Genomic DNA, 27,001 nt, shown 5'->3' on the forward strand with positions numbered 1-27,001 from the left:
TATCCACCGGTAGTGGCGCTGGTATCGATTATATTTAAAACTTGATTGATATTATTATCCATGAATCAATGTAATTGTACAATTTTCCATATCGATTAGGTAAATAATTTTGAACCTAAGAAATTAATCGACTATTCGCATTTTTATTACACCACATAGCATGGACACCGCCTACATTAACGATATGGCCAAACGTTGATTGAAATATCGTTAAACGTTGACGTTTCAACGATATGGTCAACTTAAGTTGGCTATTTCATGAAATATTACCATTCCATGAAATGGTCGAACACATTATGAAATGATTAATTCTATGATCTGGCTACGACATCGATAAGTTACATCAAAAAAACACTTACATATTTCATATATTTTACACTGTTTCAATAGTTAGACTTTTAAATTTTTTCAGTTCATAACAACTTTTATAATTCAATTTACATTCGTTCTTCATACGTCATACAGAAGGGATCGAAAAATTCTGCCGGTAATTGAACCCGCACAATAAAAAGTAATACTACGTATACGGAGCTCGGTGGTTCAGCGGTAAACGCGCTCGGTCTGCGATTGTTGAAGTTAAGCAACTTTCGCAAAGGCCGGTCACAGGATGGGTGACCACAAAAAAAAAGTTTTCATCTCGAGCTCCTCCGTGCTTCGGCACGTTAAGCCGTTGGTCCCGGCTGCATTAGCAGTCGTTAATAACCACCAATCCGCACTGGGCCCGCGTGGTGGTTTAAGGCCCGATCTCCCTATCCATCCATAGGGAAGGCCCGTGCCCCAGCAGTGGGGACGTTAATGGGCTGATGATGATGATGATGGTTCTCGCATTGTTACTGTGTAGGGTTCATTTATGATAAATATTTTTTTACTTTTCTATCTAAAATACGTCTATTTCATCCCTAGGGACTCTAGACAAGTTATCATCTATAGTGAAATACATGTTGAAGGAGAAGAACATAGCTATTGAGGACATGAAGTGCCAAATGTCATGGGAGTCATACAACTGCAGCAAGGAACACACCCTGTTGCTCTGTCTTGATTGTGCTGGTGTCAGCTGGAAGAGAAATTGGCGATAAGTCCGCGTTTTTCGTTAGGTGGTAGGAGTGGAGTTAGCTTGTAAGTTATTGTATAAATTTATTATATTTTTAACACGCACAGCTGCTTGTCTTCTCGGGCATGTCGTAAAAACCGAGAGAGGGATTGTGACGTGATAAAATGTCGGACTTATTATTTCGCTTTTCATCAGATTAAAATTCATAAGTAAGTTAAATATAAAAAGAAAGTGTTTTTCGTTAGTTTTAGATCTGTCTTTATTTAGTATAGACTTCATAATTTATCTATCTTTTTTTTGTTTATTTTTTATTTATCTTTGTGCTAGAACACTACCCAATTGGTTAGTTTCCTAGGTCAAAGATAAATTATGAAATTCTGTTTAAAAAAGGTGATTAAAAAGTTTTTTTTTCTATTAACTAATTTATGATTTTTAATAAAAAAAAATTTAGTAATAAGTGCTACATTTTGTCACATTTTTCTATGACGTCACAGTGTGCTTTTTCATACAAATTCCATAGTGATTTCGTGTTGTGACGTTTAGTAAAAAGTAACTGATTTGACTGGTTGGAAACCAGCATATTGGGCGATCAAGAAGGAAGCCTTTGCTCCAGGGATCAGGTATAATAAGACAAGTTTGCCCAATATACTCAATAATAGCTCAACTTAAGTGGCCGAACCCTGATTACCAAGTCACAGGCCTGTGTGCTTAGTTTGGATGATTAGAGTTCAACAATTCATTTGTACAACTTTGCTTCTTATAAATAAAAAATTAATAAATATAAATATATATAATAAAAGAGTAGAGAGAAGAGAGAGAGAGAGAGAGAGAGAAGAGAGAGAGAGTAGAGAGAGAGAGAGAGAGAGAGAGAGTAGTAGAGTAGTTTTATATTTATATGTAATAAAATATTGTGATACTTACCGCCCAGTTGGTGCTTTGGTCGAGGTAGAAATAGCTTGAGCTGAACCATATCGTGTACGTCAGAGCTATGTACACCCAGCTGTGGACAATATAACAAAAAAACGCTATAGCAAAACAACATAACGTAACATCACGTCTATATCCCTGATTTTTTTTTATTTTTTTTATTTAGGCCGCCTGTTGTGCTTTTCTGTATATGTTGTCCTTATCTCTGTATTTTGTGTCCATTGTGCTCAATAAAGTATTTTATCTATCTATCAATCTATCTTACCATACTATATTTAGAATAGTATATTAGTCATAATATATTTACCATACTATATTTGTGATACTATATTTAGCATACTATATTTGTCATACTATATTTAATATACTATACGAAAACTTTGCAGGATGAATCAGACCATGATTCTGAGTTGATATCAAGTGGAATTTTCCGTCGCAAAAATATGGAACTGAAAATAATTAAAAAAAGAACTAAGATTTCCATGTATTTTCCGACAGGAAATTCCACTTGGTATCAACTCAGATTCATAGTCTAAATCACCTCCTCAATATTTGTTACGATGACACTGTATTGCATTAACATGCTATATTTATCATACTATATTTAACACGCTATATTCACCATACTATATTTTAATATTATTATTATTATTATTTTTAACTGCCTATATACGTCCCACTGCTGGGCACAGGCCTCCCCTCAATCAACCGGAGGGGGTATGGAGCATACTTCACCACGCTGCTCCAATGCAGGTTGGTGGAGGTGTTTTTTTATTATTATTTAATCTTTTTTTTACGTGTGGTTGTTGGGGGGAGGAGGCGAAGCAATTCGTTAAGGACGTGGGCCGTCGCCTTAGAGAGCAAGGCTTTGACCCCCCCTCCGAGTCTTACTTGGCTCAGAGGTTGTCCGTGGCAGTCCAGCGCGGTAACGCTGCTAGTGTCATGGGCACTTTTGGGCCGAATTTGACACGGAGTGGGTTCTTTTTTTTTACGTTGGGAAATGCGTTACGCATACGGTTATGTGGGACTCCCCGGGTGTCGCCACCCGGTATACCCACTAAAACCCAACGGTGTTCCTCCTTGCCGCCGTGTGGCGGGGATACGGGAACGCAATTGCACACAACCGCGTCCCCGCCGGCGGATGCCCTTTGGGGCCCAGCGCCCATGCGAGCGCGTCAAGCGCCTCCCCCTCCGCCGAGGGACACGGAGTGGGTTCTAGGTTAAGTAATTTTAAGTTAGGTTATTTGACTTTAATACATATTAATAATATGTATTAATATACATGTATTAATATGTATATGTGTTTAAATATGTATATGTATTAATATTATTATTAATATGTATATTTTAACTAAATATTAATGTTATGTGTGTATATTTTAATGTTGTAAATGTATATGTGTGTCGTAGATTTTACCTAAATAAACTTTTTTATTATTATTATTTTTATTATTACTTTTTTGTAATACTTGATATTTGGACTAATTTAGAAATATAATAAAATTATCTTTTTTTTTAGTATTAATTTTATTTTGTTTGTTACGACACTGATAATTTTGGTTTTTATTTGATTTTATGTAATTTATTTTTTAATTTGTTTTAATGATGGCGTCCGTACCTGTACCAAAGTATGGTCTCGCGGTGCAGCAGCTTCATGACGATGTAGAACAGCGTGTACAGGAACAGGTTGCTCATCAGCACCAGCAGCAGGTGAGACCCGAAGTCGCGGCTGTGCTGCGCCACCCTGCAACCAACATCTATTTCTCAAAAAAAAAAATGATTTTCTTTTTTTATTTTTTTTCTTTTTCTCTATTTATTTGTTTAAAGGGATAGTGGCCCCGATCCCTGCAGACACCTCCCAATTTTACTTTAAGTTATACCTATCATTTTCTTATCCGTCGAAAAGGAGAGCAAAACCCTGGTTATTGTCAGGGTTATTGTTACTATTGAGCCGCCAAAGGCACCTGACATGGCTCATGTAACGATTACTCACTTACATCAGTAACATTCTCTACTTATTCATTTATTTATTTAAAGGGATAGAGGGGGTATGGAGCATACTCCACCACGCTGCTCCACTGCGGGTTGGTGGAGGTGTTTTTACGGCTAATAGCCGGGACCAACGGCTTATTGGTTGGACATATATCACATTGTATATGCGAATGTCATCAATTGTATGTACTAAACCGTGTTGTATGACGCGGTCAGGAGTGGAGGCCTGGTGACCTGTAACACAGGCTCACTGCCTAGCTCGGGCACCAGTCTGCCACAACTGAACATTTAGTTAATAGTTCTATATTTACCATTGTCATCTACTTATATTGTCACATTTCATATTTCCTTATGTTGAGTTGTGGTGCGATATAAAGATTCTTATTATTATTCTTATCGTGCCCTCCGAAGCACGGAATCATCTTACTTTTTCGGACAATCAGGTGATAACAACATATTTTATATCAGATTTGCAAATGGTAAAAAACAAGGTTAGTGACATCGTAACGAAAACTTTGGGGGATGATTCAGACCATGATCCTGAGGTGATATCAAGTAGAATTTTCCATCGCAAAAGTATACAATTGAAAATAATTTCATAAATGTAAAAAAATGAATTATGCGACGGAAAATTCCACTTGATATAAACTCAGAAACATGGTCTGAATCGTCCCCCGCAGTATTCATTACGATGTTTTCTCAATATATATCTTTTCTTTTTTTTTTCCTTTTTCTTTTTTTTTCTTTTTATCTATTTATTTATTTAAAGGGATAGTGACCCCGATCCCTGCAGACACCTCCCAATTTTACTTTAAGTTATACCTATCATTTTCTTATCCGTCGAAAAGGAAAGCAAAACCCAGAGGCCTGTTTTATAAAACTTACAATTGTAAATTACACTGACAATTTGGTGTTCATTACGTAGCTAATATGAAACTGCAAAATATTCGTGATCACATACTCCGCAATGTACATCAAATTGTCATTGTAATTTACAATTGTAAGTTTTATTAAACAGGCCCCTGGTGTCAGGGTTATTATTGAGCCGCCAAAGGCCCCTGACATGGCTCATGTGACGACTACTCACTTACATCAGTAAGTAGTAACCGGGACCAACGGCTTAACGTGCCTGCACGGATCATCTTACTTTCGGACAATCAGGTGATCAGCCTGTAATGTCCTAACCAAACTAGGGTTCACAAAGTGAGTCTTCTTCTTCTATCGTGTGGGTTGTGAGGTGGAGTACTAACCTCATCAATCCTCATCAACAAAGTGAGTAATATTGTTATATGTACTATGAATACTGACCCGTAGGCGGCGATGGCCCAGTTGGCGAGGTTAGCGATAACTAACAGGACACAGCGACCGCAGTACGTCGGGGTGATGGCCGCCAGAGGGCGCGTCACCAGCTCACGCATCGCGCGATACACCACGCCGCCATCTAGGGGCGAGAGAAATTACTTTTAAGTATAACCCAACTAGTTGACGAGCTAATTCCGCCCATAACCAACAGATGGCGCTAGCAATGCGGTCCTGAAACGCGCTATTGAAGTTTTCACAGCGCGACGCATATATACAACTTTCTTTGGCTCAACACCTAGTCACACTACTTATGGCACATATCTCGACACTTAATAGTTTATACAAAACACCTCGTTTTACACAGACACTACACATTGACGTTATCGTACACATCTGTGTGTGTGACGTTCTGACGCCATAGACGACCAATTAAGGCCGAGGGGATTATTAATTTATTCTACAGCATAACATCAGCTCACGACTATATCCCAATGGGGTAGTCTGAGGTATATCCATCTCAAGGTGAACTAAGTACCCACGCCTCACCATCTATAATGATCCAGCCAACTGTGTTAGTGAAAACTGCACTTAAGATAAATTACAATACAATACAAATACACTTTATTGCACCAAAATAAAAAGAAATAATTACAAAAAGTATCTTAACTAAGTACATGGCAAATGGCGGCCTTATCGCTTAAAGCGATTTCTTCCAGACAACCATAAGGTGAGGAAAAAGGTAAAAAAATTTGACAGATTGCGGGTACAAACTATACATACAACTTACCAATAAATACATGCAAATAAATATATAACATACTTACAAATATAATATCTAACACCCTGTATACCTAACCTATACAGGGTGTTAGTGACATCGTAACGAAAACTTTGAGGGGTGGTTCAGGCCATGATTCTGAGTTGATATCAAGTAGAAATTTCCGTCGCAAAAGTATGGATTGGAAAATAATTAAAAAGAAAAGAAAAATTTTTATGAATTTTTGACACGAAATTCCACTTGATATCAACTCAGAATCATGGTCTGAACCATCCCCATCAGTATTCGTTACGGTGTCACTAACATCCATACCTACTTATATGGCTACCGTATGTACCTACTTGTACGGGGTGTAAGTGTCATCGTAACGAATACTGAGAGGGATGATTCATCAGATTATTTTGAGTTAATATCAAGTGGAATTTTCCATCGCAAAAGTATAGAATTGAAACAAATTAAAAAAACTAAAAAAAATACATGATTTTTGCGACGGAAAATTCCACTTTATTTTAACTCAGAATCATGGTCTGAATCAACCCCCTCAGTATTCGTTACGATGTCACTAACACCCAGTATACATAACCTAGCATATATGATAGCGCGACAGCGAAATATTGAAAATCTAAATATTATGTTAACTGTAAACAACACGTGCGGCTAGCAAACAAACAACACCTGCACTTGTTTACGACACACGTGCAAGGTACGGTAGTGGGGCCAACCCTTATAAGACAGCGAGCCGCACGAGTTGTACCATTCTTGTGTCGAACTCCGTACAGAGAACATCTAATAAAAGTAATCCGTGACAGTGAGCCATTGTTTAACTGGCGCTATGCGTCCTCCACAAAGGTCACTGTTACCTTGGGATTAGAGTATAATATCCGTACTCTAACATATATACCTACTTATATAAATAGTACACACAAAATACCTAATAATAAGCAACTAAAGAGCTTCAGAAAATGAGCACTACAACACACTTCGTTATAAAAACAACCATTACCAAATTAATAACTCATTGGTCAAGAACGCATACAATAAATTAATAACGCATTGGATGATGTATCCCCCGTTTACCCCATTAAATGGGAGGCGAGCCTATTGGATATCGTAGTTCAAAGATAAATTATGAAGTTCCGATTACTAATCAGAAATCAGAATCATTTATTCAACGTAATTATCATGGTTAAACTTGTTGAAGGTCAATGTAACATTTTTGAATTTACGTCATTACGCAAGGTGTTATGGCTGAGGAGAAGAAATGGCAAATTACTAAATAAAGACAAATCTAAAAGTTAAGGGAGTTATGTATGTATGTGTGTGTATGTTTAAGATGCCACTCACCAAGCCGGAACCTGCCCAGGTAGTAGATCTGGAAGGTCATGATGAGGCAGGTCACCAGGTGCAGCGCTGTGAACGCCACCCAGAAGTAGAAGTTGGCGTTCAGCACGCCCACTAGGCCTGCGGGGTAGACAGAACAATCTGTGGCGTGGTTCATACGTATAATTTAATCGATCGACCCAATGATCCATGAATCAATCATCCGCCCATATCAATCACCCACCCATATCAATCACCCACCCATATCAATCACCCACCCATATCAATCTACCCACGGCAATTCACCCATAAACGGCCTCCGTGGTCCAGATACCCTGACACCAGGGTTGATGAGGTTGGTATTCCACCTCACAACCCACACGATAGAAGAAGTCTATCCATATCCATCAACCCATGCCACCAGCCCATATCAAGTACTCACCAATGAATATAATGAGCGCGAGCACTCCGAAGGTGGCGTGCGCACGCGCGTTGATGTCGGGATGTCGCGACTGGTAGATCTTGACCATACACAGTACTGACGTCACGTACATAAACGAAGTGTCTGAAAAAAAAATAAGATTAATGACCATTTTTTTTTGTACTGCGGCGCGGAAGGCAAGAAACCACTGCTCTATTTTTTTCCTAAAAAAGTAGCATGAAAAATGCTGCACCGACTCCGAGGATGCCCAGGCCTTAAATTAGTGATGATGTGACAATTTCACGCACACATTCACGACCACGGCACATAACGTCACTTTAAACCGTTAGTCCTGGGCTACTAGCATAAAAACTAACCTTGTTACCCTTTTTGAGCAGCATGGTGGAGTAAGTTCCATACCCCCTCCAGTTGGCTGGAAGAAATTGCTGCTTAGCAATAATGCCGCCACGTTGTGCTGTATCTTTCGTCCATTTGTGTAAATTTGTTTTGTATGTTGTGTGCAATAAAGTATATTTGATTTGATTTTGATTTGATTTTGACTGAGAGATGGCTTGAGCCCAGTAGGGGGACGTATATAGGCTGTTCATTAGGGGATGCGCTCACTTACACTCACCATAAGAGTTCGGTTTACCATTTTCGTTCGGAACCCTAAAAAGTAACCACTGTTTATGGGGGGGGACACTCTTTTTGGACGAACTTACTCAGAATTATTTTCTACCATTTTGGTTCGGACCCCTAAAAAGTAACCACATAATCTGACTTACCAAACTGGAAGTTCATGCTATTGGGACAAACGTGGTAGGCAGCTGAGAGTAGCCCCTCGCTGACTAGAGCTATGCCCATAGCATACAGCAGGCCAAAGTGTTGAGGGATGCCTAACTCCTTCTGTGAACAAGCATTCCACATTTGAATATAACCACACCCTTCTTCTTCTATCGTGTGGGTTGTGAGGTGGATTACCAACCCCATCAACCCTGGTGTCAGGGTTACTATTGCGCCGCCAAAGGCACCTGACATGACTCATGTAACGACTACGTACTTAGATCAGTAAGTAGTAACCGGGACCAACAGCTTAACGTGCCTTCCGAAGTACGGATCATCGTACTTTCGGACAATCAGGTGATCAGACTGTAATGTCCTAACCAAACTAGGGTTCACAAAGTGATTTTTGTGATATGTCCCCACCGGGATTGGAACCCGGGACCTCCGGATCGTGAGCCCATCGCTCAACCACTGGACAATTTCATTTTGTGCCATAAATTTTGTGCCTGTCGATTACCCGTCCCTTTCTTTTTCAGCGGATAAGTAAATGACAGGTATAACTTAAAATAAAATTAGATGGTGTCTGCAGGGATTAGCACGATTATTGTATTATAAATTATGTTCCCTGACTTACCTCCGAGGCGCTGGTGGCGCGATGCCGGGCGTGCCTCGTGTACACGGCCATGAGGAACAACAGGCCGAGCAGGACATATCCCAGGTTTGAGTACACGTGGTTGAAGTCAGAGACCACCATCAGTGGGTGCGCGCATAGAAAGTTGAAGTAGCACAAATCTTGGTTGCCTGACTGGTTCAGCAGCTGCGGACAAAATACGTGTTCATCATCACCAGTCCATTAACGTCCCCACTGCTGGGGCACGGGCCTTCCCTATGGATGGATAGGGAGACCGGGCCTTAAACCATCACGCGGGCCCAGTGCGGATTGATGGTTATTAACGACTGCTAATGCAGCCGGGACCAACGGCTTAACGTGCCTTCCGAAGCACGGAGGAGCTCGAGATGAAAACTTTTTTTTTGTGGTCACCCATCCTATGACCGGCCTTTGCGAAAGTTGCTTAACTTCAACAATCGCAGACCGAGCGCGTTTACCGCTGCGCCACCGAACCGAAAAATTGCAATATTGCTGTTAGATGAATTGTTTCGATGTGGCCATTGGTCTTGGTCTTTTTACATCCCGGATTTAAGAAAAAGAAAAACAAATTTGAGAGTACTCTAAACCGACAAGCATGCGTGAAGAGTGATGAGAGTCGAAGAGGCGAAGAGGCGAATGAATGTCAGGGTCGTAGTAAGTTGAATTCCGTGGTTCCTGCATACCTTAACGTAAAAACGAACCTGTGCAACTCCTTCTCTTCAGAATTATGCAGCTTCTGATGGCACATTTATCTCCTTTTCAAGTTCTGTGTGCCCAAATCCATTTTCGGGCCTTGATCGAATGGGTAGAAGTAATATTTCGGCTGACTAGGCGTCACTGTTAGATTGGTGGTAGAATTCATCTTGATGTAAAAGAACCGGGTGATTGATATGGGTGGGTGATTGATATGGGTGGGTGATTGATATGGGTGGGTGATTGATATGGGTGGGTGATTGATATGGGTGGGTGATTGATATGGGTGGGTGATTGATATGGACCACGGAGGCGTTACTCACCCGTTGGTACGTGACGACGAGCTGTATCACCGGCAAGGTGTAGAACACGGCCACTGTGAGCACGTTCCAGAGGTACATCTTGGAGCGGGCAGTCAGCACGCGCGGCCGGCACCTGGCCACAACACACAGTCATGAACAATATAATGTACCCACTTTAGGACTCTGTCGCACTAGCATATTTGACATTTAGTGAGACTTAAAGTTCAATTTGTCAAAAAAGTTAATGTGACATGGTACCAGAGTGTATACATATTAATGCTCGTGACCGTACACGCAATTAATCTTCCATCAGAATCATTTATTCAAAGGCTTAACGTGTCTCGGAACCCCGTTGGTCCCGGTTACTACTTATGTAAGTTCGTTACATGAGCCGTATGGAGATGGATAATACAAAATACCCATCAATTTCAGGAGTTTTATAAAAGGAGGCCCATTTCCTCCTCACGTTGAATAAATCTTCTATCGTGTAGGTTTTGAGGTGGATCTCATCAAATCAGGGTTACTATTGAGCCGCCAAAGGTCGCTGACATGACTACGTAGTAACCGGGACCAACGGCTTAACATGCCTTCCAAAACTCGGACAATCAGGTGATTCAAGCCTACAATGTCCTAACCAAACAAAGGACATTCTCACAAAGCTATTTCGACAATCGGAATCGGAAATCGAACCGTACCCTCCAGATCTTGAGCCTAACGCTGTTATGTTCATCTTGTCGGTGCAGCATTCTCCATGCTACTTTTTAGGGAAAAATAGGGCAGTGGTTTCCCTCTTGCCTTCCACCTCGCAGTACTCTGTCTGACGCGAATGGGATGGCGCCCAGAGTAGTCTATTTCAAAGCCGTACTAGGACTCCTGTACTCCGCCTCTGAATAGTGCTGACAGTTACTGCTGTCCTCTGTCAGGTTCCAGGTTACAGTCCCTGTGACTTGCCCTTTCCGTCCTGCATTGCCGTGCCGATGGCTCCTCTTCGCCTCTGCAACCATTGAGCTCCTCAATAAAGCTCATTACCTGGCCAAGTTGGCGACACACAGCCTGCCGCCGACCCGGTACAGGTCCTTGTCAATCTCATTCTCGTCCAGCCGGGAGAACTCCGATTCGGTGTCCGACGACGAACTGCGATCTGGTGACAAAAATACTGTTGTTACCGTGCATCCACACCGCAGTTAACTTTTGTGGAGCAAAACAATGCAACACATTAGGTAACTATCTGTTATGTGTCTGTGAGGAGCTCGGTGGCGCAGCGGTTAACGCGCTCGGCCTGCGATTGTTGAAGTAAAGCAATTTTCGCAAAGGCCGTCCATAGGATGGGTGACCACAAAAAAGAAGTTTTCATCTCGAGCTCCTCTGTACTTCGGAAGGCACGTTAAGCCGTTGGTCCCGGCTGCATTAGCAGTCGTTAATAACCATCAATCCGCACTGGGCCCGCGTGGTGGTTTAAGGCCCGATCTCCCTATCCATCCATAGGGGAGGCCCGTGCCCTATGAGTGGGGACGTTAATGGGCTGATGATGATGATGATGAAATAAAATAATAATGTGTTATGTCTGATTGTTGAAATTTTAGTTCTGTGCAATAAAGTATATTTATTTTGATTTAATTTGATTTTGAATAATTACCATAGAGCGTGTTGTCTCCATCGCCGACGAGCGCCTGTCGCGACGTGGACTCGGCGCTGGTCGTCATGACGTGTGCTCGGCGCCGCGCCGTCGGCACGTTGTCCACGTCGTGGGGCACCGACGGCGGGGTGATGCGGCCTTCTGTCATAGAATAAGGAATAATACTACGTATAGCACGGCAACTCTCCGCTCCCCACCAGCGGCTGAGCTAGGTTTACCTCACCCCCTCGGTCTTACTTTAGTCTTCAATCGTATGGCGTCAGACGTCACACACACAGATGCGCGTGTACGATAATGTAATTTTTTTATTTGTATCTTACTAACATTATAAATGTGAAAGTTTGTTGGATATTTGTTACTCTTTCACGCAAAAACTACTGCAAAGATTTTAATGAAACTTTACAATAATGTAGCTTATACATCAGAATAACACACAGGATTTAACAATTAAAAAAAAAATCGGAAATACTTACTCGCTTTACACTTAAAAAAGTGTAAAACGAGGTGTTTTGTATGAAATGTCCGGGGTGTGTCTATGGTAAGCCCTCAATCAGTGCTTATCGCTATCGACCCACTAGAGTCGATTAATTCTTTCAAATATTCTTCCTCTCAGACGACGCCCTGAGCCGAGGTTCGCGCCCAACTGGGCACCATCAGGCCTGTTGTATTAAACTTTATACCGGGTGAGAGCCTTCAGCGCTCCCCATTTGTTCGGCCAAGTAGTTAATGCCATGTGCGGCAAATCTACAATAAGTCACGTCAAAAAAAAGTCTATGGTAAGCCAACTAACCTTCGCTATGACTGCTGGATTCGACTATGGTTGTATTTAGCATCTTGCGTCGTTGGCAGATCAGTATGATGACGAAAGCCACGTAGAATGATAGGAAGAACCCCAGCACAGCGCCGGCTGCTATCAGATACTCTTGGTACGATATCGTTTCTATTATCCTGAAACTAAGATGGATAGACATTGATTTCCTTAATCTACTAACGTAGTATACAGGGTGTTAGAGACATCGTAACGAAAACTTTGAGGGATGATTCAGACCATGATTCTGAGTTGATATCAAGTGGAATTTTCCGTCGCAAAAGTGAAAAATAATTTAAGAAAACACAATTTTTTTTATGAATTTTTCGACGGGAAATTCCACTTAATATCAACTCAGAATCATGGTCTGAATCATCCCCCTCAGTATTCGTTACGGTGTCACTAAAACCCAGTATAAGTTTTGTTATTAACAAAGGTCGCGTCGTACGATGCTCAGTGGGTAGGCCCGCTACAAGGTGGACCGAGGATCTGGTGAAGGTCGCGGGAAGCCGCTGGATGCGGGCAGCGCAGGACCGATCGTCGTGGAGATCCTTGGGGGAGGCCTATGCCCAGCAGTGGGCGTCGTACGGCTGATGATGATGATGATTAACAAATTATGAGTCCTAGTTACTTGAATAAAGAATTTAATTTATTTTTTATTGAAGTAGAAGTAAAATCGGCTTAATGCGGCCCTCGTGCAGGCTGGAAAACTCAACTAAAAGCATTCATGCCATTGGACCAAAGATTTACAATAAAATCCCTGCCGACAATACAATACAATACACTTTATTGCACCAAAATAAAAAGAAATAATTATATATGCGTAAAAATAGTTATATATGCGTACAAAATACAAAAGTATATATGCGTCTTGCTGTGTAAACTTCGATAGCGCGTTTCACGACTGCTTCAAGACTGCATTATCGAATGTGGCGCCATCTGTTGCATGCGGGTGGAACTAGGTGGCCAACTAGTTGGGTCCGCCACACATTGAGGTTAACGCGGTTAATAAATAAATAAATTAGCATAATAGGATAGTAAATGGCATTATCTAATTAGCCGGATAAACGGGGAGCGTTAAAAAAAGACAAGGCCTCAGGGTGCATTATTAAATGTGGCGCCATCTGTTGCATGTGTGCGGAACTAGTTGGGTCCGCCACAAATGTATAGATAGACTCTTTGAGGGAGCTGTTTAAAGAAATTAATATACTGACGGTCGCAAGTCAATATATATACGAAAACATTATGTATGTACGTAAAAATGTATCTCTCCTTCCGAGAAACTGTAAAAGGCATACTTGCAATACAAGAAATAAAAAATAAAATTGCTATTCAAAATTCTATTTTAAGTAAATTAAATTCATCTTTTTTGGTGTTATGTATACGTTTTTACAATAAAATACCAGATAATATTTTAAATTTGTCAGAAAATAAATTTAAAGCTCATGTGAAGCTTACTTTATGTAAAAAAGCTTATTATAAGATTAATGACTACCTAAATGATAAAAATGTCTGGTATTTAATGTGTTCCTCTAGTAATTATATAACTTGTAATGTATACTTATCTTCATTGGTTTTTAAAAGATGTGTTGCTGTTACAGTTTCTTGTCATTTCTTCTCCTAAGCCATAACACCTTGCGAAATGACGTAAATTCAAAAATGTTACATTGACCTTCAACAAGTTTATCCATGATAATTACGTTGAATAAATGATTCTGATTTCTGACTTTACCTGAAAGTTTTGACTCTATGGTCATCTGTGCGCACTCTAACGGTCTCCCCGCTCCAACCGAGGTATGACGCCATGCGGGGTAGGCTGGAGTTGGACCCGCTAGCCACACAATCCTCGTCCGAGCTCTTCACTATGAACACTATGTAGAATCCTAGAGGGAATGTGTCTTGCTGGAAGAAACAATGCAGGGTGTTAGTGACAACGTGACGAATACTGAGGGGGATGATTCAGACCATGATTCTGAGTAGATATCAAGTGGAATTTTCCGTCGCAAAATTCATGTATTTTTTATATTTTTAAATTATTTTTAAGTCTATACTTTTGCGATAGAAAATTCCACTTGATATTAACTCAGAATGATGAGCTGAATCATCCCTCTCAGTATTCGTTACCATGTCACTTACACCCCGTACAAGTACATACAAGTACATATGTGTGTTAGGGACATCGTAACAAATACCGAGGGGGACGATTCAGATCACGATTCTGAGTTGATATCAAGTGAAAATTCATGATTTTTTTTGTCTTATTAAATTATTTTCAGTTCCACATTTTTGCGATGCGAATTCTCCCACTTTCCACAAAGTTAAAATTTAACCAAACTCACCGTCAAAGTAATGCCTCCTCGCCTTGTCATTGTCAAATAGTAACCATCGTAGAGAATATCCCTCTCATTGTCAAATACCGGACACTGAAACAAAAAAATATTTTTTAAGCTTAAGAATGAATAAAATGTAAAATGATGAAATAATAATACTAAGTATACAACGGTAACTCTCCGTCCCCGCACCAGTACGTATAGGGCGCCGATCTCACCCCCTCCGGGTCTTACTTCAGTCTTAAATGGCCGGGTTATTTTCATTATTTGGCCGAGTTATTTCACTATTTGGCCGAGTTATTTTCACTATTTGGCCGGTTTATTTTTACTATTTAGCAGACTTATTTTCACTGTTTGGCTGAATTATTTTCATTATTTGGCCAGGTTATTTTCATTATTTGGCCGGGTTGATAGTTATTTTCATTATTTGGTAGAGTTATTTTCACTGTTTGGCCGAATTATTTTCATTATTTGACTGAATTATTTTCACTAAATAGTGCCAAATGGCCGGCTTATTCTTACTATTTGGCCGAATTATTTTCGTTATTTGGCTTGGTTATTTAATTCCACTAACACCAAAAGGACAATAGTGGTACTTACCGAAAAATTCTGTATTGAAACGACGGCACATATGTCGTCGTCGGATTCAATCATCACAATAACGCTTTTGGGTCTGGACAGCCAGGATGAGTACTCCGTTCTCAACGCGTTACTTTGTACGAAATACCTAGAATAATAAAAATATAATTTTTATTTCTAACGGGCAGCGCAGGACCGATCGTCGCGTCGTGGAGATCCTTGGGGGAGGCCTATGCCCAGCAGTGGGCGTCGTACGGCTGATGATGATCATGATTTCTAACAGCCAAAATCCAGAGATTGTTAGTAACAAGTAACTTAAAAAACCAAATTATAATAATTGTAGTTAACAATTGTAAAAAATGTTTAATAAACATTTGTAGTTGAATGGTTGTGAGACGCTGTGGTGGTGTGAAGCCTTTTTAGACGGATGAGACGTTCGTTATGTAAAAATTGACGATTCAAAGTGTAACTATGTTACCAACTGAATAAAGATATTTTTGAATTTTAATTGAATTTGAATGGATGTTATTTGAATGGAATGTTGTTGATTATGTATTTTTAATTTGTACAAGATTAAACGATATTTACTTAAAAAACTACATTAGGAAGATTCTACAGGATGTAAGCGACACTAATTAAATGTGCTCAATATGACAGATTTAAAATAAAGCGGCAACGTATTTGGTGCTGACTCTCGGCGCTAGATGGCGCTCGCCGCGCCTGCGCGTCACTTCATTTTGAAAGGCGTGGTACGCGGCGGAGAGGTTAGCCAGAGAGAATTAAAAAAAAAATGTAATAGCTTTTAGTGATAAGTGGTTTTTTTATAAAAGAATTAACGTTGGTTTCACTTTAAAAATGATTAACGGTCAGAAAGAAAGGTAATTTTTGACGTGACTTATTTTAGATTTGCCGCAGACGGCATTAACTACTTGGCCGGACAAATGGGGAGGGCTGAAGGCTCTCACCCGGTACAACGTTTAAGACAACAGGCCTGAGGGTACCCAGTTGGGCGCGAACCTCGGCTCAGGGCTTCGTCTGAGAGCGAGAGAGGGTCGATAGCGATAAGCGCTGAATGAGGAATATCGTCGACCACGCCGGCGGGGTCGGTATCGGGGTTCTGAAGTGTTTGGTGTCGCGAGCTGATTGGCCGCCTCTATGGCTAGAGTAAAGAAAGGTCAGTATGTGCAGAGTTTGTACTCTGCTACAGTAGTAAGTTGAATTCCGTGGTTCCTGCATACCATATGTTATGTTATGTTAGTGGGTTCTGTTTTCCGCATTTAGACTCTAAGATGGCCCATTATGCGTGTAATTGTTGACTACGTAAGCCAACCTATCTCCTTCCAGAAGCTCAGAAGCCTCCTGGGGTTTTCACAGGCTTCATACCATAACGTAATAACTAACCTGTGCAACTCCTTCTCTTCAGAATTATCCAGCTTCTCATGGCACATGTATCTCCTCTTCAAGTTCTGTGTGCCCAAATCCATTTTCGGGCCTTGATCGAACGGGTAGAAGTAATATTTCGGCTGGCTAGGCGTCACTGTTAGGTTGGTGGTAGAATTCATCTTGATGTAAAAATCCTGAACCGTTTCCACGACGATTGTGACCCGTATAGGGTCCGGAGACGCTGAAGTCAGGTGAACTATCGGTATGTTCACCGAGGACACATCTGGAAGGAATTGGTACGGTTTTTTGGGCTCCATTTCGTGTAGGCGACGAGGGAAAATGGCGGACGTTAACATTTCTCTAGTTGGTTTTTAAAAACGGGACAAAGTGCGAATCGGACTCGCGCACGAAGGGTTCCGTACCATTGACGAGATAAACAATGACTTATTAATTTATCTTAAGTGCAGTTTTCACTAACACAGTTGTCTCGACCATTATAGACGGCGATACGGCTCACCTATCACGTTGGTCTAACAGAAAGCTCGGTGAGGTGTGGGTGCTTAGTTCATCTTGCGATGGATGTACCTCTGACTACCCCAAGTGGGATATACTCGTGAGATTATGTTATTATACAGGGTGTTAGTGACATTGTAACGAATACTGAGCGGGATGATTCAGACCGTGATTCTGATTCAATATCAAGTGGAATTTTCCGTCGATATCAACTCAGAATCATGGTCTGAATCATCCCTCAAAGTTTTCGTTACGATGTTACTAACATCTTGTAAGTGCAAAATTGTTTTTTTTTGTTTTATTGTTTATTATGAACTTATTTAGATAAAGTTCAAGTTCATCATTAACAATTATTTTTGAGCATTTCATGGCTTCATAGACTTCATAATTCGTTTATATTAATAATTGGCCTATAATTGGCTTATGTAACAGTCTAATTCCTGATGTAAGTTTTATTTTATTTATGGTTTTATTATATAAGCTGTTGGTGTACCTTTTTTGGTCTTGGCTGTTGGTGTAAATATATTGTTTTAGGGGAATAGTATTATAACATCCGCCATTTTGAACCCACCTCGCCTACGCAAAACATACATAGGTGCCGATTCCTGGGGACACCTCCTAATTTAATTTTAAGTTATACCTGCCCTATTCTTATCCGCCGAAAACGAAAGGGACGGGTAATCGACAGGCTCAAAATTTGAGGAACACAAATTATCAGGCAGAAAGATTTACTCTTTCAAAATTTTGAGTTTAGAAACGTTGTAGATTTACTTTTTATATTTTTTACTATTATGGCAATGGGTCGCTTAGGAGTACGACCATTCCGTTGTACTTTAAGTCGACAGAATTAAGTTCACAGCACACGTCAACCGGGTTGCATACCACCGAGATGCCTATTTGATTCGTTCGGTTATTGTTCTATTCACTCATTCATTTTAAAATTAACTCATTGGGTGACCATTTGAAAAACAGTTTTAAACCACTATTAATTTTGTTAAAAACACAATTAAGACTTTATAAAACGATTCCAAAAAAGTGAAGTGAATGATCTATAAAATGAAGATTTGTCTGAAACGACTCGTTTCCAGGCCGTGAACACTTTAAAAAGCAAATTGACAGCTGTCAATCGTCCGTCCCTTTCTTGTCGGTGGATAAGAAAGTGACAGGTGCAACTTAAAATAAAATTAGGAGGTGTCTGCCGGGTTCAGAACCAGTATTTTTATTAACAGTAACAAAATATATATTGTATATTATGAATAATATTATTTATTTACGTATCAAGGGCCCACAGTAGACTTTAATCCACTTCTCACTCACTAAGCAGCCGTGAACAGAAAGAAGAACAAATAAAAATAAATGTGACATACATACATACACACAAACACATACATACATGCTGGATTTTAAATTTTAATCGTATGCCATACATATTCATATTGCCTTATAGTAACCAGGAAAGCGCATTTTTAAAAGATCACATTCTTATTGTGGTATAAGAAAACCAACGGGCTTAACACCGTAAGCGCGCGACTCTTTCTCGCCTCGACATACGTCACCCGTCACTCTCTCACAGTACTGCACAGAAAGAGACAGACGATCTCTGTCACGGCGAGAGTCGCGTGCTTACGGTGCTAAGCCCACAGGTATGCTCAATCCTATGACAAGCCGCCATTGCTAGCCAATTGATGACGTAAGTGTTACCATTAAATTGGTATTTCCAACATTCCAAGGTCGTAAATTTTATTATTGAAAATTAATTGAATTACTCACTAATGTATTTAATTACTATTACTAGCCACATATTTAGAAATCATTAAAACTGTAAGTAAATATTTTACTAAAAGCTCAAAATTTCCTTGCAAAGTAAATATAAAAACATTGGTCGTGGGTAATTTTTTTTACGAAATGTCAACGCTGGGTGGGGTGACGTCAGCTGGGCTAAATTTGAAATGTTAGCTGTCACTTTTGAGCATACCTGGTTTTTATATACCATGAGTCTTTTTTTATCTTCATTAGTTAAACATTGAAAAACCAATATAGCTATTTGACATTTGTATGCAAATATCAAATTGCAATGTTGCTTTTTTAGATATTAGACCCATAAATTGCTTTGATGTGGTTTTTCAACCGCCAAGATATGCAGTATTACCATTGACATCGTATATAAAGAAATAGACTACCAATCTCTGTAGTGTCCCGAGCTATTTTAGAAAAAAAAACCTTAGCGATTGTGTATCTATTTCTTTATAGTATGCCAATGGCCTTGATTCCTGCAGACACCTCCTAATTTTACTTTCAGTTATACCTGTCATTTTCTTATCCGCCGAAAAGGAAAGGGACGGGTGATTGACAGCTCTTAATTTTAGGAAGAATGAGTAAATGAATGAATAACCCGGGCGAATCAAAAAGGTATCTCGCTGGTATGCAAACCGTTTGACGTGTGCTGTCTACTTAATTCTGTCGGGTTATTGGCCAATGCAGAAATTTTATAGGGCTGTTTTAGATTTGTGTTTAAAATTGTGTTCCATTAATTTTATGCTTGTCGATTACCCGTCCCTTTAATTTTCGGCGGATAAGACAATGACAGATATAACTTAAAATAAAATTAGATGGTGTTTACAGGAATTAGCACCAATGAGTATTACTTTTTATTCTGTGCAACAATCATAACACGAATAGAGCACGACTTACCACAGGTGTCCTCGTCTTCCGCGAACAGGTTATTATGAGGACATAGAGTCCTGGATATGTTGGTGAACTGCTCCAAGCTGAACGGCGTTTGGACCAGCATCGGGAGCTGCCAGGAGAAGACTCCTGGAAATTAAAAAAATAAAATGAAAAAAATAAATTGAAATTTGACGGCGACGTTCTTTCATCTGATTCAACTGTGAAGCCTATTTATATATATTGTGATTTTTCATTTCACTCACTCGATCACCTTGTGAGACTGTCCTTTGTTTGGTAAGGACTTTTCAGGCTTGAATCACCTGATTGTCCGAAAAAGTAAGATGATTCCGTGTTTCGGAGGGCACGATAAGCCGTTGGTCGCGGCTATTAGCCGTAAAAACACCTCCACCAACCCGCAGTGGAGCAGCGTGGTGGAGTATGCTCCATACCCCCTCCGGTTGATTGAGGGGAGTCCTGTGCCCAGCAGTGGGACGTATATAGGCAGTCTATGTTATGTTATGTTATGATCCTTCATTGTTCAAAATTTCTTGTTTGTGTGGTAAATAAAAAAATAAATATTAACTGATTATTATAAAAGCATCTTTCGTACTTACGAAAGTAATATTTATTTTTTTATTTAAGTAGTACTACCTACCTAAGTAAGTAATGACGGTTAAATTAGGTATTGTAATTGGCAACCCTCAGACGTCACACACACAGTTGCACGTGTACGATAATGTCAATGTGTAGTGTCTGTGTAAAACGAGGTTGTTTGTATGAAGTGTCCGCGGTGTGGTATAAAAAATTCAAAAAAAAATCAAAAATATTTCTTTTTAAAATTGGCTTACAAAGTCAGCGCTTTTTGAACGTCAAAAAATTAAATTACATATTATGTAACTAGCTGTAAAACTGCTACCACATCGGAATCTGTAACGCTGAGGGAAAGACGTGGCCAGAAAACCTCCCAGCACAGGGCCCTAGTCCTACTGTTTCATGTTTTCCTTTCTTTTCTTTTTTTTAAATCCAGTTTGTATTACATAAATTATAGACTTAAATACAATGGTATTCCAATTACAGTCTGTGGAACGAAAGTGGTGTAGCGTAGCTCATATTACTTGTTAAGGTAAACATAGAGATAAGTTAGCTTTAAGAACTTTTGTATGTCAGTCACCTAGTAAACGCCTTACAGTGAACACGCACTTATTATTTGCCGCCCTTCTGAACCACATAATAATATACTTAGTCTCACATCCAGTCAGTATCTCCACAATTAGCATAAAACACACTATTTCGAAAAAGTAATGACCATTTCGGCAAAGTGGTATAGTTTACCTTTTTGTTGTCTGGCAGTGATAAAGAGAGGGTAGGTGCGGTTAGCGAAGTCGCTTGCCACCGTGATCCGCGCAGGAGTGTCGTACGCTTCTAGATCCTGGGTGCACACACAAAAATGCACTCACTACATCATCATTGCCATTTGCTATGTACGGTCACGAGCATTAATATGTATACACTTTGGTACCATGTCACATTAACTTTTTTGACAAATTGAACTGTAAGCCTCACTAAATGTCAGATATGTTAGTGCGACAGAGTCCTAAAGTGGGTACATTATATTGCTCATGACTGTACTTAGTTAAGTCTTTTTTGTAATTATTTCTTTTTATTTTGGTGCAATAAAGTGCATTTGTATTGTATTGTATCATCTGTCATCATCATCTCTTGAGCCCTCCGTGGTCCAGTGGTCGAACGTTGGACTCACGATTCTGAGGTCCCGGGTTCGATTCCCGGTGGGGACATGTCACAAAAATTACTTTGTGGTCCCTAGTTTGTTTAGGACATTACTGGCTGATCACCAGATTGTCCGAAAGTACAGGAAGGCACGTTAAGCCGTTGGTCCCGGCTGCATTAGCAGTCGTTAATAACCATCAATCCGCACTGGGCCCGCGTGATGGTTTAAGGCCTGATCTCCCTATCCATCCATAGGGAAGGCCCGCGCCCCAGCAGTGGGGACGTTAATGGGCTGATGATGATGATAGCAAGACGGATGTAACCAAAAACTTACCCCAGCGAACTCCATAATGTATTCAGTACTTTTATTCACATACACCACGTAGGGGACATTGTATTTGTACCTGTGACAACAAAAAAGAAACATTTAGTGTTATTAAAAAAAAACAAATATTTTTGAAACATAGACACATACGCGTGATTGTAAAGATAGGAACAGTTATTAGTGGCACTTGTTAGTGGAAGCTGCTGTCAAGGCAGCTCCCGATGCCAAGACACTTCGCGTCATAGGGCTAAAACACACACATACATAAACAGCCTCCGTGGTCTAGTGGTTAGAGCGTTAGGCTCACGATCTGGAGGTCCGGGTTCGATTCCCGATGGGGACATTGTCGAAATCACTTTGTGAGACTGTCCTTTGTTTGGTAAGGACTGTTCGGGCTTGAATCACCTGATTGTCTGAAAAAGAAAGATGATTCCATGCTTCGGAGGGCACGTTAAGCCGTTGGTCCCGGCTATTAGCCGTAAAAACACCTCCACCAACCCGCATTGGAGCAGCTTGGTGGAATATGCTCCATACCCCCTCCGGTTGATTGAGGAAAGGCCTGTGCCCAGCAGTGGGACGTATATAGGCTGTTTATGTAAAACACACCTATAGCTGTAATTTCAAAAAGTCTATTTCTATAACAATGTCTTGCCATGTACTACGAAAATAGGGAGGAAGATAGCCTGGTGATCCGTAACACAGGCATTCCGTCTAATATGGACACCAGTCTCTCTCACAATAGAAACATGTTCACTGTGAGTAGTACTATGTTAAGTTTTACTGTAATTGTGAGTGAGAAATAAACTTATTTTTAATATTATTAAAGGAGCTATTAACGATTAAAACACGAGATAGGAGTAATTTATTTCTGAAGGAGATATTAATAAAGGAAAAAAAGAAAGAAAGAAAAAAGAAAGAAGAAGAAAGTGCTGCCTGTGCTTCCAATAATAATAATAATAATGGAAATGACAAACATAATAATAATAATATAAAAAATATTGTAACATTACATTTATTACTTTTGACTTTTATTTACTTTTTTTTTACTTTTTTACCATTATTATTTTTGTCTTTTCCTGTTTGTGCAATAAAGTATTTGTTATGTTATCTTATAAAATCTTTATTTTAAGAGCTATTTCTATTCATCGAAAATCGCAGTAAAAGTCGGCAATATACATAAAAGTTCTTGCTAGCCAACATAAAATTAAATTTTGCAACAAACTGCATCTAAAAGTCGATGTCATTAACACCCTGTATACTGAACGTCATCATCCATCAATCTCCATCATCATCCATAGAAATAGAAATAATAAAATATATAATAATAAAAAAGTTAAAAAAAAAATAAACAAAAAACTCCTAAAAAAAAACACTCCACAAAATACTCTTTATTTGCCTTTGAAAAGGGTACATTAATAGATGGATGTTCACAAAAGTGCCTCCTTATCAGCTATCAACAATAGCATGCAAATATTGTTACAGTTTAGAAACATTTCCAATAATTTATAATTATCTTAATTATTTTTTTTATTTATATTTTATATTATTTACATTACAACACATTATTTCCAATTGAATGTTTTTGGGATAAAAATTCTTTGACACTATAAAATTTATGGTAAATAAGCCAGCTATATATTGAACATTGAAGTTGTCTCAGTTGTCAACCTTCCCCCAGAACACACACCCCCACTCCGACTCAACCCCCTTTTTGGCCATTTGTTTACCAAACTATTGGTCATAATATTAATTCCAAAAAAAAAGTCCAAAGGAAATAGATTAAGGAAGTGAGTAATAACATAATACAAAGAGTAATATAGTGAGTAATAGATTGTTTTGTGTACAAAGCGGTACTGAAACCAGTATGGACTTACGGCATTCAGTTGTGGGGTGCTGCAAAAACATCAAATATGGAAATACTACAACGCTTCCAAAACGGAGTGCTCAAATCAATAGCGCGAGCACCTTGGTTCACTCGCATGGACGAACTTCACGAGTACCTTGGAATGAGGACAGTTAACCCTTTCGCGGACAGAGATCATGGGTCATATAGTAGGTAATATGACACCTTACAATCGGAACGTCATTAGACGTTCTGTCCTTGAAAGTGTTAAGCAAGAAATTGCCACCTCTACAAGGCTATACAGAGATTGAATTACTCATCACCAAAACAAACTGGCCCGGAGTTTAAGTGACAACCACTATATGAGACGCCTCAAAAGGACACACATATGGGATAACATACCATAGCACCTTAATGAAGGCAGCCTTCTAATGAGGGGGCCTGTCCTGCATGTTAATAAAACCAAACCATCAAAACTGCTTATGGTCAATCGACCGATCGCATGTTTGGGCACAAAAATGAAAAAAAAAAGATTGTTTTGTATGTTGTGTGCAATAAAGTATATTTGTATTGTATTGTATAATAAGATTGTGATATGATGATTTGATGTGAGTCACTCGGTAAGTGTGGGATTTTCTGTTTATTCACCTGATTAGTGTTAGTGGACAGATAAGGTTTTGTTATCAATAAAATGGGCAATGTATTTTCTTCCTAAATGGGCAATAGATTACATGTAAACTTGCTTTTAAGATTTGTGCAAAAGATCTTAAAATTAAAGTTTATTAGAATCCACAAAAAGACAAATACAGTAACAATTGACTTATAGTTAAGAGTACAGCATCTCTTTGTGGAGGGCCGATGCCTATACTAGGTAGAAACCTGTATTATAGGTCATCGGCCCATATGGATAAACTAGTTGAATGTATTTTTTAAGAAATTTAAGGAATTTACATCATTTCGCAAGGTGTTATGGCTGAGGAGTAGAAATGACAAGTGACTGCAACAGCAACACATCTTTTAAATCAATGTATTACAAGTTATTTAATAACTAGAGGAACACATTTAATACCAGGCCGTTTATCATTTAGGTAATCATTAATCTTATGATGAGCATTTTTACATAAAGTAAGATTCACATGAGCTTTACATTTATTTTCTGACAAATTCAAAATATTATCTGATATTATATTGTAAAAACGTATACATAGCCCCAAAAAAGACGAATTTAATTTACATAATCTAGAATTTTAAATAGCAATTTTAATTTTATTCCTTGTATTGTAAGTATGCCTTTCACAGTTTATCTTAAGGAGAGATGCATTTTTACGTATATACATGTTTTCATTTAATAGAATACATTTAATACCAGGCATTTTTATCATTTAGGTAATCATTAATAAATGATTTTTTTTTTGTTAATCTTATGATGAGCATTTTTACATAAAATAAGATTCACATGAGCTTTACAATTATTTTTCTAATTATGGTATGTGATCTATTTGTCTGTTTCGTCTTGTGTACAATAAACTGTTAATTAAATAAATAACATGGCTATATTTAGTACAGGTTGTACATTTAATCTTGAATAAGAAAATTAAAATGAGTATCATGACACATACCTGGGCTCTCATCCTTATAAGAATCAAGAAGGTATTTTATTAGAAAATATAACCCTCCTTTTAGTCGCAGTCGGGTAAAAAGTAAGAAAAACATATGGTGGATAGTTAAGTAATGAAAACAATGATATTCCTATTGTACAAGCAATTAAGACTATATCATGACAATAATTATGGCTTTGAATACCACAGTTACAGCTACATATAAAGCAATAAATACTTACGTATTGTTATAGTAGAAAATAATCCCATCGCTATTAGAATTTTGTGCGAAACAGCAAGGCACGAACACCAAACAGAAGGTAAACCACAAAAACGAAGCCATTTTTATATATATTGAAGTCTTTTTTTTCTAAATATATTTGAGCGAAATCATTTCAAAAGTTTATAACTCTTCACTTTACAATTTAACGCAATTATTTTATAGTTTTTAGGGTTTTTTTTTCAATTCGCCAAAACACAAAGTCTGCAGATTTTTTTTTTTTTTTTTTTGTTTTTGTTTTCCCCGAAGGGTAAGGCAAAGGGAACTATGCCCATACAGCCATGTCTGACGTATTTTTTTTCTTGATGATTAATGAAATGATGAAAGGTGATGATGATGAAACCTAAGCCCCCACCCTCGGAGTAGACTCCTACTCCGAACCCCAAACGAATTAACTCAAAAGTCCGCATAAACTTTTGAGTTATGAAGCGGCTTCCTGACACGAAGCGAAAATAGGCAGATACACTTTGTTTATTGAATACTCCAATATAATAACACTCGCGAATGTCTTCCGACTAACTTAATGCGATCATTAACCACAAAACACCACTTCGTATTAATTATTTAGATTATTCAATGAAGAAAGCAACTGTCCCGTTCCCGTCTCCCGCCAAAAAGCCCCAAAGTCTGCAGAGCAGCAGAATTGTCAAATAATAGTGTTCAACGGGCAAAATAAAAAACGAAATTTTATTCTGACAGCAGGATAGCTTATTACTGTATTTGTGCGAGTGACTAAGAAAAAAGAGCTCAGTTAAATCGATTTTCGTAGTGCTACTAGAACATCAGTCATTGACAACCGCTGATTCTATTAAAACTACTTGTACTGACTTGTACTATATAGCCGGCACGAGTGCATTGCTAAGTTTTTGAAAGAAAATTAGCTATTGTGCCTAGAAAGTAATCAATGGAAATAAAAATTTTAACAAACATAAGCTACTGCTGCCGCTAGTACATTAGAATGAAAAAAATGCGTTCATTATTATTAGAATTGGATTAAAGAAATGACAAAATCATTAGAAATTAGAAAGTTTTGTACGGTCTATCACTTTTACTTTTGCTTGACTTGTTAATATTTATAAGTTTAATTTATTTG

General features: G+C 38.9%; 2 protein-coding genes and 1 long non-coding RNA gene across 7 annotated transcripts in view; 1 reads left to right on the plus strand and 2 right to left on the minus strand.

Annotated features, from left to right (window-relative positions):
• On the minus strand, window positions 1-26,090 carry LOC126379131 (SID1 transmembrane family member 1-like). Its single transcript, XM_050027768.1, has 20 exons — window positions 25,871-26,090; window positions 22,197-22,266; window positions 21,467-21,563; window positions 20,159-20,281; window positions 16,973-17,237; window positions 15,593-15,719; window positions 15,002-15,085; window positions 14,395-14,564; window positions 12,645-12,808; window positions 11,855-11,995; window positions 11,248-11,359; window positions 10,240-10,351; window positions 9,209-9,391; window positions 8,577-8,697; window positions 7,813-7,935; window positions 7,395-7,511; window positions 5,279-5,411; window positions 3,597-3,722; window positions 1,973-2,051; window positions 1-1,054 (listed from the first exon to the last, which is right to left on the minus strand). The coding sequence occupies exons 1-20, from the start codon at window positions 25,969-25,971 to the stop codon at window positions 878-880; spliced, it is 2,625 nt and encodes an 874-aa protein (XP_049883725.1). The 5' UTR covers window positions 25,972-26,090; the 3' UTR covers window positions 1-877.
• The window catches only part of LOC126379251 (uncharacterized protein C1orf198 homolog), a 272,783-nt gene that overhangs the window by 120,034 nt on the left and 125,748 nt on the right, over window positions 1-27,001 (minus strand). The gene's annotated exons all lie outside the window — the stretch shown is intronic.
• Window positions 1-27,001, plus strand: part of LOC126379311 (uncharacterized) — a 178,610-nt gene that overhangs the window by 29,313 nt on the left and 122,296 nt on the right. The gene's annotated exons all lie outside the window — the stretch shown is intronic.

The sequence above is a fragment of the Pectinophora gossypiella genome, chromosome 28 (genome assembly GCF_024362695.1).
Source record: "Pectinophora gossypiella chromosome 28, ilPecGoss1.1, whole genome shotgun sequence".
NCBI classification, from domain to species: Eukaryota; Metazoa; Arthropoda; class Insecta; order Lepidoptera; family Gelechiidae; genus Pectinophora; species Pectinophora gossypiella.